The sequence below is a fragment of the Syzygium oleosum genome, unplaced genomic scaffold (assembly GCF_021117445.2).
Source record: "Syzygium oleosum isolate NSW1041296 unplaced genomic scaffold, Sole_v2.1 Sole_v2.04, whole genome shotgun sequence".
NCBI classification, from domain to species: domain Eukaryota; kingdom Viridiplantae; phylum Streptophyta; class Magnoliopsida; order Myrtales; family Myrtaceae; genus Syzygium; species Syzygium oleosum.
Window position 1 is genome coordinate 7,538,976 of NW_026607488.1, and position 16,803 is coordinate 7,555,778.

General features: G+C 40.1%; 1 protein-coding gene across 1 annotated transcript; it reads left to right on the forward strand.

Moving 5' to 3' along the window:
* The first annotated feature begins 11,781 nt into the window (after window positions 1–11,781).
* Window positions 11,782–16,790, forward strand: LOC115685277 (disease resistance protein RUN1-like). Its single transcript, XM_056310860.1, has 5 exons — window positions 11,782–11,914; window positions 12,440–12,927; window positions 13,452–14,574; window positions 14,825–15,187; window positions 15,275–16,790. The coding sequence occupies exons 1-5, from the start codon at window positions 11,870–11,872 to the stop codon at window positions 16,697–16,699; spliced, it is 3,444 nt and encodes a 1,147-aa protein (XP_056166835.1). The 5' UTR covers window positions 11,782–11,869; the 3' UTR covers window positions 16,700–16,790.
* Window positions 16,791–16,803: the final 13 nt, after the last annotated feature.

The window sequence follows — 16,803 nt, forward strand, 5'->3', positions numbered from 1 at the left end:
ATCGACTCCCAACTCCTGTTTTAGACAACTTGTCTCCCTGGCAGGTTCTTTTCCATACCACTCCTCATATATCTCACTTACGAGTGTTTGGTTATGCAACATTTCCATACTTACGACCATATGCTCCCACAAGGTAGCTTCTTGCTCTCGAGCTTGCATATGTCTTGGTTACCCTCCAAGTTACCGAGGCTATTGCTGCTACTGTCCTTGGACCCAGTGTATCTACATCACTGTTGATGCTATCTTTGATGAGACCGTGTTCCCATTCAAGATACTACATCTGCGTCTACATCGTCACCACTTGCTATGTTGCCAATCCAATTACTACTGACGCCACCACCGATCGCTCTTATTGAGCCCTCACGATCACAGGACTCCGCTTCACTAGCACTACTATCCTCGACTTCATCCTCACCATCTCCAACTCAAGTACCCAATTCATAGTCTCCACCGTCATCGACGACATCTTTACAGGTAGCTACTCACCATATGGTTACTCATCTTCGTGATGGCACCGTCTCTCATAGAGTCCTTAATCAAAATCACACATTTGCTCTTACGGTCACTGCTTATCCTATTTTTCTCAAGCATTAAGAGATTCGAAATGGCAGACTGCCATGGCCGCTGAGTACACTGCACTTATTCAGAATAACACTTAAAAACTGGTTCCGCTAACTTCTCATCCTCACCCTATTGGTTGTAAATGGGTCTTCAAAGTCAAACTTCGCTTCTATGGTACACTAAAATGCTACAAAGCCCGACTTGTTGCTAAGGGATTTCATCAGTAGGCTGACATTGATTATAGCGAGACATTTAGCCTAGTGGCCAAACCAGTCACCACCCTCACTATTCTTACACTCGCTTACTCCCGAGGATGGTCTATCTAACAGCTTGATGTCCCCAATGCCTTTCTCCATGGATATTTATCTAAAAAGGTGTACATGGTTCAACCTCAAGGATTTGTTGACCCTGAACGGCCTCATCACATTTGCCATCTCCGTCGCTCTCTCTATGTTTTGAAGCAAGGTCCTCATACATAGGTTTTCTTATCTCAATTGCTAACTCATCCTTGTTCATTCATCATTCTATACCCTATAGAATCTTCTTATTAGTTTATGTGGATGATATAATTCTTACTGGCTCTCCCAATGCTCCACTGCCAACTCTTTTGCACGCTCTACATGGTGAATTTGCCATCAAGGATCTCGAACCTATTCATTATTTTCTTGGTATTGAGGTACAATCTACCTCCGACGGACTTCATCTACATTAAGCCAAGTTCATTCAAGAGATTTTGGATCATGCAAAGATGTCTGATGCCCGTGCCGTTTCCACACCATGCACCACCGATGAGCTGTTGTCCATTCATCAAGGGGAGCCGTTACCTGATCCTGTCCTCTACCATAGCATTATGGGTGCCCTCCAATATTAACTCTAACCAGGCCTGACATTACATACTCAGTGAATACCGCTTGTCAGTTCCTTCATGCTCCTACCACTGCGCATTGGTAGGCTGTGAAACGCATTCTTTGATATTTTGCGGATACTTCTCGTTATGGACTTATCTTCACTCGCAATTCTTCACTAGCTCTTCATGCATTTTCTTATGCTAGCTGGGCTAGTGATCGTGATGATCGTCGCTCTGTTGGTGGATACTGTGTTTTTCTCGGCCATAATCTTATCTGTTGGTGTTCACGTAAATAGCGAATTGTGGCATGCTTTAGTACTGAGGCTGAATACAAGAGTCTTGCCGACACGACTGCTGAAGTTATGTGGATCGAGTATCTTCTTCATGATCTCCATGCTCTACCACCTCATCCACCCACGCTCTGGTGTGAGAACCTTTCTACCATTTATCTTACGGCGAATCTAGTTTTTCATGCTTGTATAAAACATGTGGAGATTGATGATCACTTCATTTGTGAGAGTCTCTCTCGTAAAAAACTTTATGTTCAATTTATCTCCTCCGTTGATCAGCCTGTAGACATTCTTACCAAAGGCTTGTCATCTACTCCGTTTTGTCTCTTATGTTCCAAGCTGATAGTTTGTTTTGCCCCATCAGCTTGCAGGGGAATGTTGACCCAGTTCACTGCTAGCTAGTCAAACTCAACCAGAACCAAGCGTTATCTCCAACTCATCCCAAAATCAGAACACAATCAAAATATCCATATGATAAGCAATCCGAGATTGATTCCAACGTTATCTCCGGCTCGCACCAAAATCAGAGTACAATCAGAATATCCGCATAATTAGCAAACCGAGATTATTTCAATATCTTCGTTGGTAGTTACCAATTTTGTCGTTCATAATTATTTTTTGAGATTCTTTTTAAAATGTATATATATAGAAGTCATCGCTGATTGTTAAATACACAATTTAGAAATCAAAAGACACAATTTTGATATCTTCAATATTCTCTATTTTCTTTTCTACATTTCTATTTCTATCTTTAAGGTTAGTTATCAATTTCCATTTGGACATTCTTTTACAATATTTTCATAGAAGAAAATTTCTTTCATGCTATTTCCCTAATAGTATCATTTAAATCAAAGGGTCTACTGGGAAATTTTTTTATTTGAGGAGCCAAAACGAACAACATAGTGGTGGGGGAGAAGACAAAATGGCTCTTGAACTGCGAATTCTGTTATTTTTCTTTTCCTTTTGATAGTGAGAACTCATAATTGGCATTTCATATGTGTACACTATTATATTTCCTTACACTTAGCTTAGTCCTTATTTGTATAAGTATGTTTCTTGATCCTTATAGCAAGTTTCTTATTGCCTTTGTCTTTTTAGAGTCCTTGGCCTTGACAATGGACAAATTGATTGCGTTTGTTTGAGAAGGTCGAGGTAGAAGTAGAAGCATGGTACAGTTGGTCCTGTCATGCGAGCAAAACTTTCCAAGGGAATGTAGATAATGAAGCATGACATCTTCAACGAGCATGATGACTTCGTCGGAATCATGGTTATACTTTGTGTTAAAATATATCTCGAGTTTGAGCCCGAAACGAAAATTCTAAATATTCCGAATTGATAATTTGCGGACATCCGAAATAGAGTAAAAAGGAAATATCTGAAATTCACTTTCCTAATGCACGTTGGAGTCTCTGTTCTCAAACTGGAAATATTGGACTTTGACTCGGTCAACATGTCAGAGAAAAAATAAGAAAAAAAAGGAAATCAACTCCTTGAAGTCGGTCCAAGAAGAGCAAATAGGGAAATTAAAGAAAATTGACTTTTCGTGGGATTTCATCGAGATTGCCTTCGGCCACTTATATATTTGTATTCTTGGGTTTGAGATAAAGATGCCGTTGTTGATGAAGAGGTCTTGAAGCGCCGTTTACGATTGCTGGACAGTGAGCTATCTTCATGATTTTGTTCGTGAAATTACATCAAGAGTTCAAGTGTTTGAGCAATTAAATCTTGTGATAAGATTTGTGTACAATTCGAGATTGAGAGATTATTTCGTGAAGAATTGTGGGGCTAAACATTGCGTGAGTTATTGGGTGTAATTGGGGTTTGAAAAACACTGAGAGTGTTTGAGTTACTCAGTATGGTTGTAATCTCTATTGTATTGCTTGATCTATAGTGGAATTCCGTGCTGCTCTTCCCGTGGACGTAGGTCACTACGACCGAACCACGTAAATTTGATGTCCGATTTATTTTCTTGTTCTATCTATTTTACTGTTCGATCGCTTGGCTTCCACAACAATTGGTATCAGAGCCTGGCTTGGCTGAGTTGAAGCGAATCGATGGCAATAGAAGAAGGAAAAGTGAGAATCGACAGATTTGATGAGAAGGATTTTGGTTTCTGGAAGATGCAGATTGAGAATCATCTATATTAGATGAAACTGCACTTGCCTCTATCTGGGGAGAAACCAGAGACGATGAAGCAAGCTGATTGGGAATTGCTGGATAGACGAGCTTTGGGTTTTATTCGGCTGACGTTGGCTTATAACGTCGCGTTCAACATCGTGAATGAGAAGACTACTGCAGGTTTGATGAAAGCCCTTCGGACATGTACGAGAAGCCCTCTGCAATCAACAAAATCTACTTGATGCAACGTCTGTTTAATTTGAAGATGAGCGAAGATGCGTCAATTGCCGATCATATCAATGAATTCAATGTGATCGTTAGTCAATTGAGTTCAGTTGATATTGACTTTGAATATGAGGTACATGCTTTGATTTTATTATCCTCACTGCCTAATAGTTGGAATACTACTGTTACTGCTGTTAGTAATTCCTCTGAGTCAACAAGTTTGACGTTTGATGGTGTTTGAGATTTAATTCTGAGTGAGGACATCCGTAGAAGAGAATCTGGCGAACATGTATATGCTGCTTTAGTAAGTGAAAATAGAGGAAGAACTAGTACACGTGTTAGCAGAAGTAGTATAAACATGAATAGACGAAGTCAGTCTAGGACTGGTAGTGCTGTCTGTTGGAGTTGTGGCAAGAGGGGGCATCTTAGAAGGTGTTGGGAAAACTCAATTCCCGATCGACACATTCGAAACATATTCGGAACGAATTTGTTCTTCTTGAAAGGACGCTTTCCTTTCTCCCGTTGGTTGAGCCTCGGCTTCTTCTCTGAAGGACTTGGCCCCTTGCCTTTCCACTTCTTTAACCTAGCAGGGTGCTTCCTCTTGGAGCCCGAAACTCCATGCGAGCTAGAACCAGCAAAGTAAATATCAGTTTCTAGCTTAGTCGCCATGAGGCGATCCTTTTCCAGCTCAAGATAGCATCCTCGAAGGTCTTGATACCCTCATTGTGGGTCAAATGGATCTTCATGTGCTCCCAGCTTTGAGGCAAAGAGCGGATTACTGCCTGCACCTGCTGTTCATCAGTGAGTATGTGCCCGGCATCCTTTAGCTCACTAATCATATTCGACATCTGCCTTAAATGTTGTTTCATGGTCTTTCCATGAGACATCTTATATGAGTCGAAACGGATAGTGAGTTGTCTTAGTTTGGTCACAGAAGTTCGACCAAATCTTGATGCCAGTGCAACCCACATGTCTTTGGCGCTCTGGAAACGTCCGAACTCTCGCATGATGTCATTGTCCATGCTGCTTAGCAACGTAATGCGAGCAAGAGAGTTCTTTCTTTTCCAAATAGCAAAGGCATCTTTGTCCCTCTTGTGTTGGGCAGTTGTCCCATCCTCAGGTTCTTCCATAATCTGGTTAAGAGCTTCGAGTGCCTCTTGCTCTTCCAGCACATATTGAATCTTGAGACTCCAAATCTCATAATTGTCGCCATTCAATTTTTCTCCCTTATTAAGTTCAGCCACTATGTTCTTAGTTGCTGAAGCCATCGTATCTGAACATTTCAGACACATACGCACAAGTTATTAAAGCCTATCTAAATACTTCATCAGCATCATGATTACATAAACTAATCATATTAATGAATAGTTTCACAAAAGGTCTTAGAGTCGAAAGTTCACTATGTTCCCAATCATCGTCTAACAAACCTAATTTGAAATTACCATTAACATAATCATTTATGTAAAGAAATTGGTTCTTCAAAAGTTATTCAAACTTTTAAGAACTTCCCACATATAACATAACACATAATATGGCAATATAAATGAGAAATCACAAAAATTCATAGCCATATATATATTTCATAATACATTCACAAATATTTAAGAACATGTAATATCAACTTGAAACATATACAGAATTGATTCCAAATCCTAAAAGAACAATATCAAGTGTATCAATCCAACACATAGACAGGAAATGACTCATAAAATTCTTTAGAAAGTTTTATTTTCTTTGGAACATAAACAGAGGCTCCCGGAAAACCCTTAGATCCGGGCCATGATTTGCGCCGAGACCCATTCAATGCAAGGGTTGATGTTCTCCTTGCCCCGACCCTTATGTATTGTTGCAGAAAATTCTCCACAAGCATCTTATAGCTTGGACCCTTTAAGGTTTCTTTAACCTTATCAAGCATTCTTCCCAACTCTTCAGGGATAGTGCATTTTAGGGCTCCGACCATTACATATTCCGACATTACAAAACTGTTCCAAATGATATCCTGTATCATTTTGTTGACCTTGATGATGTGTGACATCATATCATCTCTAGCGTCCCACCGATAAAGAGCTAGCTTGATTCTTAGGTTCTCAAGCTTCTCCTTTTGAGCTACCGTTCTTGGGATTATTGGAGTGCGTCTCAGATGTACAATTGTTCCTGCAACGAATGCAGAACAAAGGATTACTTATAATCCATGATACATTAAGATAATGAATGCTTATTCATATACATACGATCTAGCACTTGTATTTCAAAAAACTATAGAGAAATACTAGAGAAAATGCCAAAGAATATACCCCTAAGTACATGTACATAGGGTTTATCGTACATTTTCATATTCATAAGTGCAGAAAACATGTAATATGAATATACCATAACGTAGAGTATTCCGATACGAGCATGTCGATATCAAGAACGCCCAAAACGGAGTTCAAATGAGTTCGAACGGGCCGAAAGAAATAACAGGGTCATTCTGCCCTGTTTGAACCGGTCCGGTTCGATCGGTTTGACCAGTCCGACCGTTGACCAGTCAACAGTCAACCGGGTCGGTCAACGGTCAACCGGGTCTGGGTCAACGGGTCGGGTCACGGTCCGCTCCCGATGACGTCACGCTGATGTCATCGTCGGCTGTTAGTGGCGACCGACGCGCCGTTTCACACGGCCGCGCGTGGGCCTCACGCGCCGTCGTGCCCAAGTCCCTTGGAGGCGTGTGAGGGCACGTGCGGCCTCTTCCGGCGACGTGCCGCCCCTCATTTTCCTCGTCTCGACGAGTACTTTCTGTTTATGCAATAAAATTCAAGTTTTGATAAAATACAAAAATCGAAACATGCATGAACAGTTCGGCAACGCGAAGAAAACGAACAAAAACGAGGCCAAAACGAAAAAACAAGCAGTATACACTTCAGACGATACATATGCATGATCGGGAAACAAGTAAACGGGCTCTGATACCAATGTTGGGAAAACTCAATTCCCGATCGACACATTCAAAACATATTCGGAACGAATTTGATCAATGCGGAAAACGTGCCGGAGGACCATCAACTTGTATCACCGATCGTACGGGCATATCACACAACGAACATACCCGGTATTGTCACAGATTAAGTGCCACTTTGCGCTTGAGAGTTCTTCGATCGTCTTTCGTACTCGTGTGCGTTCCGAAGGAAAACAGAGAAGACGTTGTATCGAAGGAGTGTGTTTGCATATATAAAAAATCACGTCTGTTTTCCAAGGGGTGCCTTCTATTATAGATAGGCAAATAACTACCTCGTGGGCCCTTGTGGCTCACGGACCGGGTTTGGCCCATCTTGGGCGGTCCACCCAATATGTCTTACAGAAGGGATTGCCTTAAGCTGAAGAGCGAGAAAGGTAAGGGAATTAGAGTTGAGTCTACGGATGATGTTGCGGCTATAGCATACAGTAATTCGGATAGTACTGATTTTGTCTTGTCTGTCACTAATTATTCATCGTTTGGTAGATGGATTATGGATTATAGTTGTTCTTTTCATGTGACACCAACCAGGAATTGATTTACTACTTATCAGTGCACGGATAGTAGTAAAGTACAGTTAGAGAACAATGCGAAGTGCGATGTTATAGGTGTTGGTGATGTTAGAATCAGAATGCATGATGGTATTGTGTGGACATTGACTGGAGTGAGGCATGTTCCAGAGTTGAAGAAAATTCTGATTTCCTTGAGTGCTCTGAATTCAATTGGGTGTCGATATTTTTCAGAATGTGGAGTTTTGAAGGTTCTTCGAGGTGCCATGTTGATAATGAAAGGAATCAAGCATAGTGGCCTGTATGAACTTCAAGATGAGACAGTGACGGAATTCGCTGCAGCAACGTCGAATGCATTGGTTCGAGAGTCTGAATTGTGGCATATGTGTTTGGGGCACATTAGCGAGAAAAGCCTTAAGGTTCTAAGTGAAAGAAATTTACTCTGTGGTTATGTGCCAAATGAACTGAATGTATGCAGGTGATGTGATTTAGATCAACGGCGGAAAGTGCAATTCAATGCGATTGTCAAAGAAACCACGGATATTGCAAAAATAATTCACTTAGATGTTCACAAGTTGTTGCGATTTCTTTCAAAAAAGAGTACCAAATTTATGCTAACAGTTGTAGATGACTAATCTATGAAGACATGGGTGTTTATGCTTAGGCACAAGTTTGATGCTGTTGTCAGGATTAGGCAGTTGAAAGCTTTGATCGAAAAGGAGACTGGTAAAACGATCAAGCAGGTGCGAACTGACAATAGTATGGAGTTTTGCTCGAAGCTGTTAAATGAATTCTGCATGAAGGAAGGCATAGTGAGACACCGCACTAGTGCTAATGAATCACAACATGATGCAGAGCTGATGAGCAGAACATTAATAGAGACGGCCCATAAAATCCTCTTTAGTGCTGGTATGGCTAGGAGATTCCTGACGGATGCTCTTAGTACAGCGAGATGCTTGAAGAATAGATCCCCATCGACTGTGATTGGATGTCGGACTCCAGAAAAAGTGTAGTCATGTAACGTTGCTAATTATTCTATTATTAGAATATTTGGTTGCCCATGTTATGTTTGAGTTGGTGATGGTAAGCTCGATGGAAAAGCAAGAAAGTGCATGTTCATAGGTTATGCACAAGGTAAGCGGGGCTATAAGTTGTGGTGTTCGGAATTAAATTCGTCTGTTATTAGCAGAGAAGTTACATTTGACGAGTCTCTAGTACTTCTGGCTATGAGTGATTATAGCAGTGCTCATACGGATCTGAATGGTGTTCAGCTTGAGGTGGAGTTACAACCAGAAACTCCTAAGGTAGCGGATACTAGCAAAATAATCGACACGGATGGTGCTTATAGCGAGGTGGAGCCTATTAAGCCAACAGTTGTTGTAACTGCTGATATTGACAATGTGCGTATTCGATCTCCTGACATATATGGATGCAACGATGGTTTTGCTTTATCTGCGGTTAAGAAGGTTGTATCGGAAAATTCTTGTGGAGCGATTAAATGTAAAGTTGGTATTCTGATAAAGTCCACAGCTATAGCGAAGTTCAAGCGAAGCGTGGACTTGGAAGACATCTGTGGCGGTTGAGCCCATTGAGGCTGTGGGAGAATAGTAACGACATTCGAATTATATCAAAGCGATTGTGACTTGACTCAAGCATTAAGCCAATGTGAATATTGTTAAAATATGTCTCGAGTTTGAGTTTGAAACAAAAAATCTGAATATTCCGAATTGATAATTTGCAGACATCCGAAATCGAGCAAAAAGGAAAGATCTGAAATTCGCTTTCCTAATGCATGTTGGAGTCTCTGTTCTCAAACTGGAAATATTGAACGTTGACTCGGTCAATATGTCAGAGAAAAAATAAAATAAAAAAAAGAAATCAACTCCTTGAAGTCAGTCCAAGAAGAGCAAATAGGGAAATTAAAGAAAATTGACTTTTCGTGGGATTCCACCGAGATTGCTTTCGGCCACTTATATATTTGTATTCTTGGGTTTGAGATAAAGACGTCGTTGTTGATGAAGAGGTCTTGAAGCGCCGTTTACGAGTGCTAGACAGCGAGCTATCTTCGTCATTTTGTTCGTGAAATTACATCAAGAGTTTAAGTATTTAAGCAATTAAATCTTATGGTAAGATTTATGTACAATTCTTTTGCGAGATTGAGAGATTATTTCGTGAGAAATTATGGAGTTAAACACTGCGTGAATTATTGAGTGTAATTGGAGCTTGAGAAATACTGAGAGTGTTTAAGTTACTCGAGTTGGTTGTAATCTCCGTTGTATTACTTGATCTAAGTGAAATTCCGTGCTGCTCTTCCCGTGGGCGTATGTCACTACGACCGAACCACGTAAATCTGGTGTCCGATTTATTTTCTTGTTTTGTCTATTTTACTGTTCGATCGCTTGACTTCCGTAACACTTTGTGTTATACTCGTGAGCAAGAAATCTCAAGTATCTTGGATTATGAGACATATAATATAATTGTCACCGTAGAAAAGAACCAAAATTAAATGAAGACATGATAATTGAGGAACAAACCCCAGCATTTTGCTTACAAAAGATCTTGCAATATTTATGATTTCATCGGATTATTATAATGTGCAGAACTAGTGTATCAGTTGTGTGTGTTGAAACCCCAAACATAAAGATTGCTTGAAACTTTGGTCAAGGGTTTTATCAATAGAAGCTGCATATTCTGCGGCTTGAAATGTTAGTAAGATTTATGTGTTCTAGCAACCTTTATAAATAAAAAAAAAATGTACTCGGACTCGAACACTGTATATTCAAATTTGGGTTCCAGCTGGACGACACTGACCGAGCTTAGCTCTATAACTCGAGAACTTGTCCTTCCAGATCTGCATGGAATCAATCCTCGTTTTCCAAGGTTAGAAAGAAAAATTAAAACATAAAAAAGACGACTTTGTTATAACTTCCGTAAATTTGTATTTATTGCTGTTCGTCCCAGAGAAACTCATTCTGTATTAAACACAAAATTCAATTACAGTTGGCAAGGAATCTAGCCACTGATTGCGACCCAGCTCCCATGTGTCCTCTCATTCTTCACATTTATTTTTTGTCACACTTTAATTTCTCCGTGGGAAAACGACGTACTCAAGCTGTCGGTGTTCACACTTGTATGAAGAAATAGCTTCATGCCATCTTTCTGAGGAGAGGAAACAAAATTACGGAAGAGGGTGAAGGAAGATATGATAATTTAGAAGAGGTATAGTATTTAAGTGTTTAGTATATCAGCGCCACAAAGTAGGTTAAATTCCTGGACAGTATCGGGCACTTATCGATGTCAAAAAGAAATTAGAGGAACTGACTTTGTGTCTTGGACTCACAGAAAAGGAGGGTTACAGAAATTCATTTGTGTTGCTTAGAAGATTTTGCAAAGCCAATTCATGAAGCTCGATGAGAAGGCAATTACCTTTGAAGATTCTTCCAAAATACAAATTATATGGAAATGGATCATTTTGTTTTGAATACTTAACGGCTTTCTGTTTCGTTTGAATATAATATAAAACTTTGAAAGATAATTTTGGAAGAGACTCCAAATTCTCTTATCTTTCCCTTCTTTTTACTAGGTTATACGCATATTCTGGGTGGAATAAAAAAGAAAATTTATTGTATCTTAGGATGATAGCCGCTAAAGTGTATCGTATTTCAAGGGGCGGAATTATCCTTACGGACAATGCTTGCACGTCACACGCCTTGGACAATTGATATTATTTTCTCATCTATTTCAATTAAATTTCAGCAATTCTGATTTTACATGTTATTTAATATTTTTCCAACAAATGGACCATTTTGTTTTAAATACTTAAACGTCAGAAGGCACTTTCTGGGAAGTTCACGGAATATGCCATGATTCATGTTTTTTTTGTGAAACTTGGCTGACACAGGATAAGAGCCTGATAATATCCTCCATTCACGTAGATTAGCAAACAACGGAAACTTCATTTATATATGAATGGAACGGCTTGGGCGGACTACGCATTCAGTTTATTTGCAATGTCTTTATCTACTCCAACCACGGAAATATCCTTTTCGCCTCGATTTTTTAAAGAGCTTTTGTAAGGACTTCTTATAACGTCAAATCACGTGGGGCCAGGACTACACGACAATTTTCCATCACGTTGCCCAAGCCCGTAGCGGGTGCCCAGAAGTCAATGGTCTTGGTCAGGAATAATAAGTAATCTATATAGTTGTCTAATGTCTATAGACCTCCTGTGCCCCTCTGCGAGAGAACGCCCGAGAGAGAGAGAGAGAGAGAGAGTGAGAGCGAGCAAGCGAATTGGTCCTTGGCGTTTCTAATATTTTTCCGAGTTATGGCTTCTGCGGTTGTGGCTGCTGGAATGAAGCGAAAAAGAGAGGTTTGTTTTCTCTGCATCTTTGGGATTTGTATTATTTCTTCTTCGACATGAATCTGGTGGAATCGATCCTCTGCTTGTAGCCCAACTGCTAAACATCGTCTGGAATCTTACAAATCTTCTTTTGACGTGAACAATTGAGTCAATGCACGCTCAAAATCACGAGATCCTATCAAAACTCCAAGCACTATTGATGTTGTGCGCTGGGCCTGTTAACTACTGTTTTGCTTTCCCCTAAAATTTGAAATATCATTTAAATTTGAGAAAATTATGAAATGATTGCTTTTGAATTCACTAATCAACGTTTGAGTATTACGAAAGTTCTGAAAATTATGGATCTTAAAACAGTCAAAATGCATGAGTTGCGAGATTCAGTTGCAGTCAGCTTGCTGTGTTAGGTTTGGCTCCATCGGAACCATAAAACTTTGGTTTTTCTTTTCTTTTTTTTTTTTTTGTTTGTTTGTTTGGCCAGAAGCATAAGACTTGGTCTGAAACACTATGTATACTTTAATTTCCTTGATTTGACAGGAATCATCTTCAACCTTATCGTTGTCATCTGGACTCAATCATGAAGTATTCTTGAATTTTAGAGGTACAGATACTCGTGAAGAATTCACAGATGTCCTTCACGAAAAACTGAAAAATGCAGGGATCGTGGTCTTCAGAGACGATGAAAAGCTCTGTGCCGGAGAAGAGATCAATAAGGGGCTAAAAGATGCGATCAAGCGGTCAAGGATCTCGATAGCCATCTTCTCCAAAGATTATGCTTCTAGTAAAAGTTGCCTCATGGAGCTGGTACAAATGTGGGAGTGCAGAAAATCAAATGGACAGATTATTATCCCCATTTTCTATGATGTTACTCCCAAAGAAGTAAAACACCAGACTGGGGATTTTGCAACGTCCTTCGAGAAACATAAGGATGACAAAGTCCACTCAGATACCATCAAAACATGGAAGGAGGTTCTTGAAAAGATCGTTGAGTTAGTTGGATATGAGCGGAAGAACATAAATAGCGGGTAATTCTTTTGCTTCTGGTTTCTTTTTTCTTTCCTAGAAAAATGAAAAAAAGAGAAGGTTTAGGATGATGTGAAAATGAACCCGAACCTTTTCTAATAAATATCATATGTGATCATATCGATGATGATGCATGCTAGAAAGATCTTTAAGGTTATTCTTATGAAATGGATGGATAATTTAACAGGTTGAAGTTCTATATGCCTATTGAATGACCGGTGAGTCCATTAAGATGCCATTTGAAAATGACTCAAGCCGACCTGGTCCACCATGCTCTGTTCGTTCCCACTTGGCTAGAACTGTTGTTTTGAAGATAGCATGATATCAATGTCAAAGTTACTCTGTGGATCAAAGGGAAATCGACCATGCATTGAAACTTGCTCTCCACTTAAATTGAAAAGTCCCCCTGCCACTGTTGGTTGATTTAATTTTCGTCAGTTCGGACCCCCGCTTGATTTTCGTCTACTTTTTAATATTTTTGGTAACTCTGCTGTCATCCTCGTGCTTCATCACTCATGTTTTGCAGGCATGTGACCGACCTCCTAGAAAACGTTGTTACACGTGTCAGGCAGGAGTTGACTGAGGATGACCAAGATGTAATCGACAAACTAGTTGGAATCGATCTTCATGTTCAAGAGATGATGACAAAGCTTGGTGTTGTCTACAGCCATGGACAAGCGATGAAAGTATGTGGAGAAGGCGTACGTGTTGTCGGAATATGCGGTATGTCGGGTGTCGGAAAGACTACACTTGCAAAGGTTGTCTTCAACAAGATTCATAAGTTGTTTGATGAATGTAGCTTCTTCAAAGGTATAAATTCAGAAGGAGTCAAGGTTTCCCAAGATCTTTTGATTGCTGACCTTCAAAACGAAAAACCTGAACCACTGAGACCTTTTGGTAAAGGTAATAAAAAAATAAAAAGTCTTTTTACCAACATGAAGGTTCTCATTGTGCTTGACGATGTGCATGAGGATCAACAAATTGAGGCATTAGCTGGGAAGCTTACTTGGTTGGGTTCAGGAAGTAGAATCATTGTGACCACAGATAACAGAGATGTTTTAAATGTTTTCGACGATGAAGCAGTTGAAAAATACAAGGTTAAACCAATGGAAAATCACCATGCTCATCAACTCTTTTGTAAGCATGTTTTTCAAGAGAATGCCCCCCCAGATGTCCCCGAGTACGATTCCTTGTCCAGAGACATCGTCAAAGCTCTTGGAGGGCTTCCTATGGCTATTGTGCTTCGGGCAAAATTTTTAAAGAAAAAGAAGAATATAGAGATGTGGAGAAGTACCCGGGATTCCTTAAAAAACCATCCACATGAGAGAAAAGTAGAAGCTGCCCTTAAGGCCAGTTACGAATCTTTAGATGATCGTACAAAGGAGATATTCCTAGACATAGCATGTTTTTTTATTGGAAAGGATGAGAGGATTGCCTCTTACATGTGGAAGGCTTGTGGTTACTTTCCTCCTATAGAAATAGAAGAACTTCGTGACATGCATTTCTTGGAAGATGGAGAAAATAATGAATTAAGAATGCACAGTCTGTTAAGAGACTTTGGCAGGAAGCTTGTTGAGAAGAACGTTCTTCAAGAGCGCTGCAGGATTTGGAAATTCAGTGATGCACGTTCCATTCTAATGGACGGTCAGGTAAGTTTTCAAAGCCTCTAGAAATTTCTTTCAGATGGTCACGAAAGCGTTCAGATAAACCATCCATAGATAGCATAAACTATTCGATCTTTGGAGCGAAAAGAAAGGGATCTGTTCTTGAACACGATCTGGAACGAGTAATGGATACCTACTTGATTTTTGTAAATTTAATTTGTCTCATTTCATTAAAAGGAGTAAGAAATTAAAGTTTTCAACTTACTCATACGTGTCCCCCGTCGACACTTGACAGAGTAATGAACGTGTCCAAGGCATTAGTCTCCTAGTTGAAGAGGCTTGCACCGTCCCTTTTACATGTGAAAAATTTGGCAAAAAATCAAAATTGAGGTACCTCAGACTGGATGGGGCTAACATTGTGGGAACATCTGAGAATCTTCTTCCAAATTTGAAGTACCTCAGACTGGATGGCACTAACATTGAGGAAAAATCTAAGGAAAATCCTAAGAATCTTCTTCCAAATTTGAGGTGGCTAGATTGGCGAAAGTGCCATTTCATTTCTGAGCTATGTGATGTGGATTTGAAGGAGTTAGTCATTCTCGATCTGTCCAGGAATCCAGTCACCAGATATTCACAAGTCTGGAGGCAAATCATGGAGGTATGGCCAATATTTGCTTTTTAAGTCTGGTGTTAAGATAATAGGTACGAGTGAGTAAATTTTGATATCTTCTTTTGTACTTTGCAGAAGGTGAAGGAATTGAAAGTCTTGAACCTACAAGGATGTGATCTGTTAGGAGCATCATTGAAGTTTTCAGCTTCATTCGATTTGGAGATGTTGATAATGGAAGATTGTACTCGGTCACCTGGACTTGGGACGTACATCAGTAAACTGGAGCGCTTGCAATACTTGAATTTGAGAAACTACAAGGGAGTCCAGCAGTTGCTACAACAACTGCGCGGCAAGGAACTTTTGACGGAACTTCTGATTGATGGAACTGACATCGAAGAAATTCATATTGAGAATGATTCTTTGAAGAATCTTGAAGTACTTAGTGCTCGTGACTGTAAAAAATTGAAAGATATATCCCCAATTGGCCACCTAACGAAACTCAAAAGTCTTGCTCTGGATGGTGCTAATATTGATTGGGTTCCAAAAACTTTTGAATTTCCTCAGGATCTTCAGACACTTTCTTTAAGGAATTGTTCAATGTTCGAAGAACTTCCACCTTCCATCGGGAAGCTGGAGAAGCTGGAGGTAATGGACCTTTCAGACACTAGAATCACAGAACTACCAGAGTCAGTCAAGGATTTGAGAAATTTAAAGACGCTGAAGATGGAACGCACTCACCTACAAAATTTTCCTGAAGATATTGTGAACTTAAAGAAACTGGAAGAGATAGATTTCTCTGGCTGCAAAAGTTTGGTGGCCCAAGATAGTTGTGATATTTCAGGACTATCCTCTTTGAGAATTTTGAGATTATCATCATCCAATGTGGCTGGGCTGCCTCAGGGCATTTGTGGTCTCTCTCGCCTCCGAACCCTTGACGTAAGTAAATGCGAACGACTTCAAACACTACCAGAGTTGCCCTCCAGTTTACTCACTCTCTGCTGGGGATCCAAAATCATGGCAGCCCCCGAATTGACAAATCTGACGAATCTAAAAGAGCTATGCTTGAACAATGATGAGCGGCCAGAAGCAGGGTCATCGAATCCGACCCCAGATATTGGGTGGATCTTGGGATTAACAAGTCTAGAGACCTTTGAATTGTCCCTTCCAAATGTCACCAGTCTCCCTGGGGATTTTAGAGCCCTTACTCAGCTCCGGGAACTCACTTTATCCTACATGAAGGAGCTAGTCCTCACACAACTTCGCTTGTCCCGAAGCTTATGGACTCTGCGTCTCAAACACTGCAACATTCAAAAGTCAAACTTTTCTGGTCTGAAATATCTGTCAGAACTAGAACTAGAGGACTGCGATTTAGCAGAGATTGATGGTCTGGAAGATTTAACGCTTTTGGAAGTCCTGAAAATTTCTCGATGCAAGGGTATAACAAACCTTAATGGGCTAAAAAAAATAGGATGTCTCCGGATGGTGCAAGTTTTCTCTTCTCCTCAAGTCATTCTACCAAAATTATCCGAACGTGTTGTAGTGGACAGATGCGATCATTAGTCTATACGTCCGTATCTTGCATTCTTCTCGGTCAGTGGATAGATAGTCTCTGTCCTGTATGAACTACTATTGAACTTTCGAGTCTTCGACAGGACATATAAGAA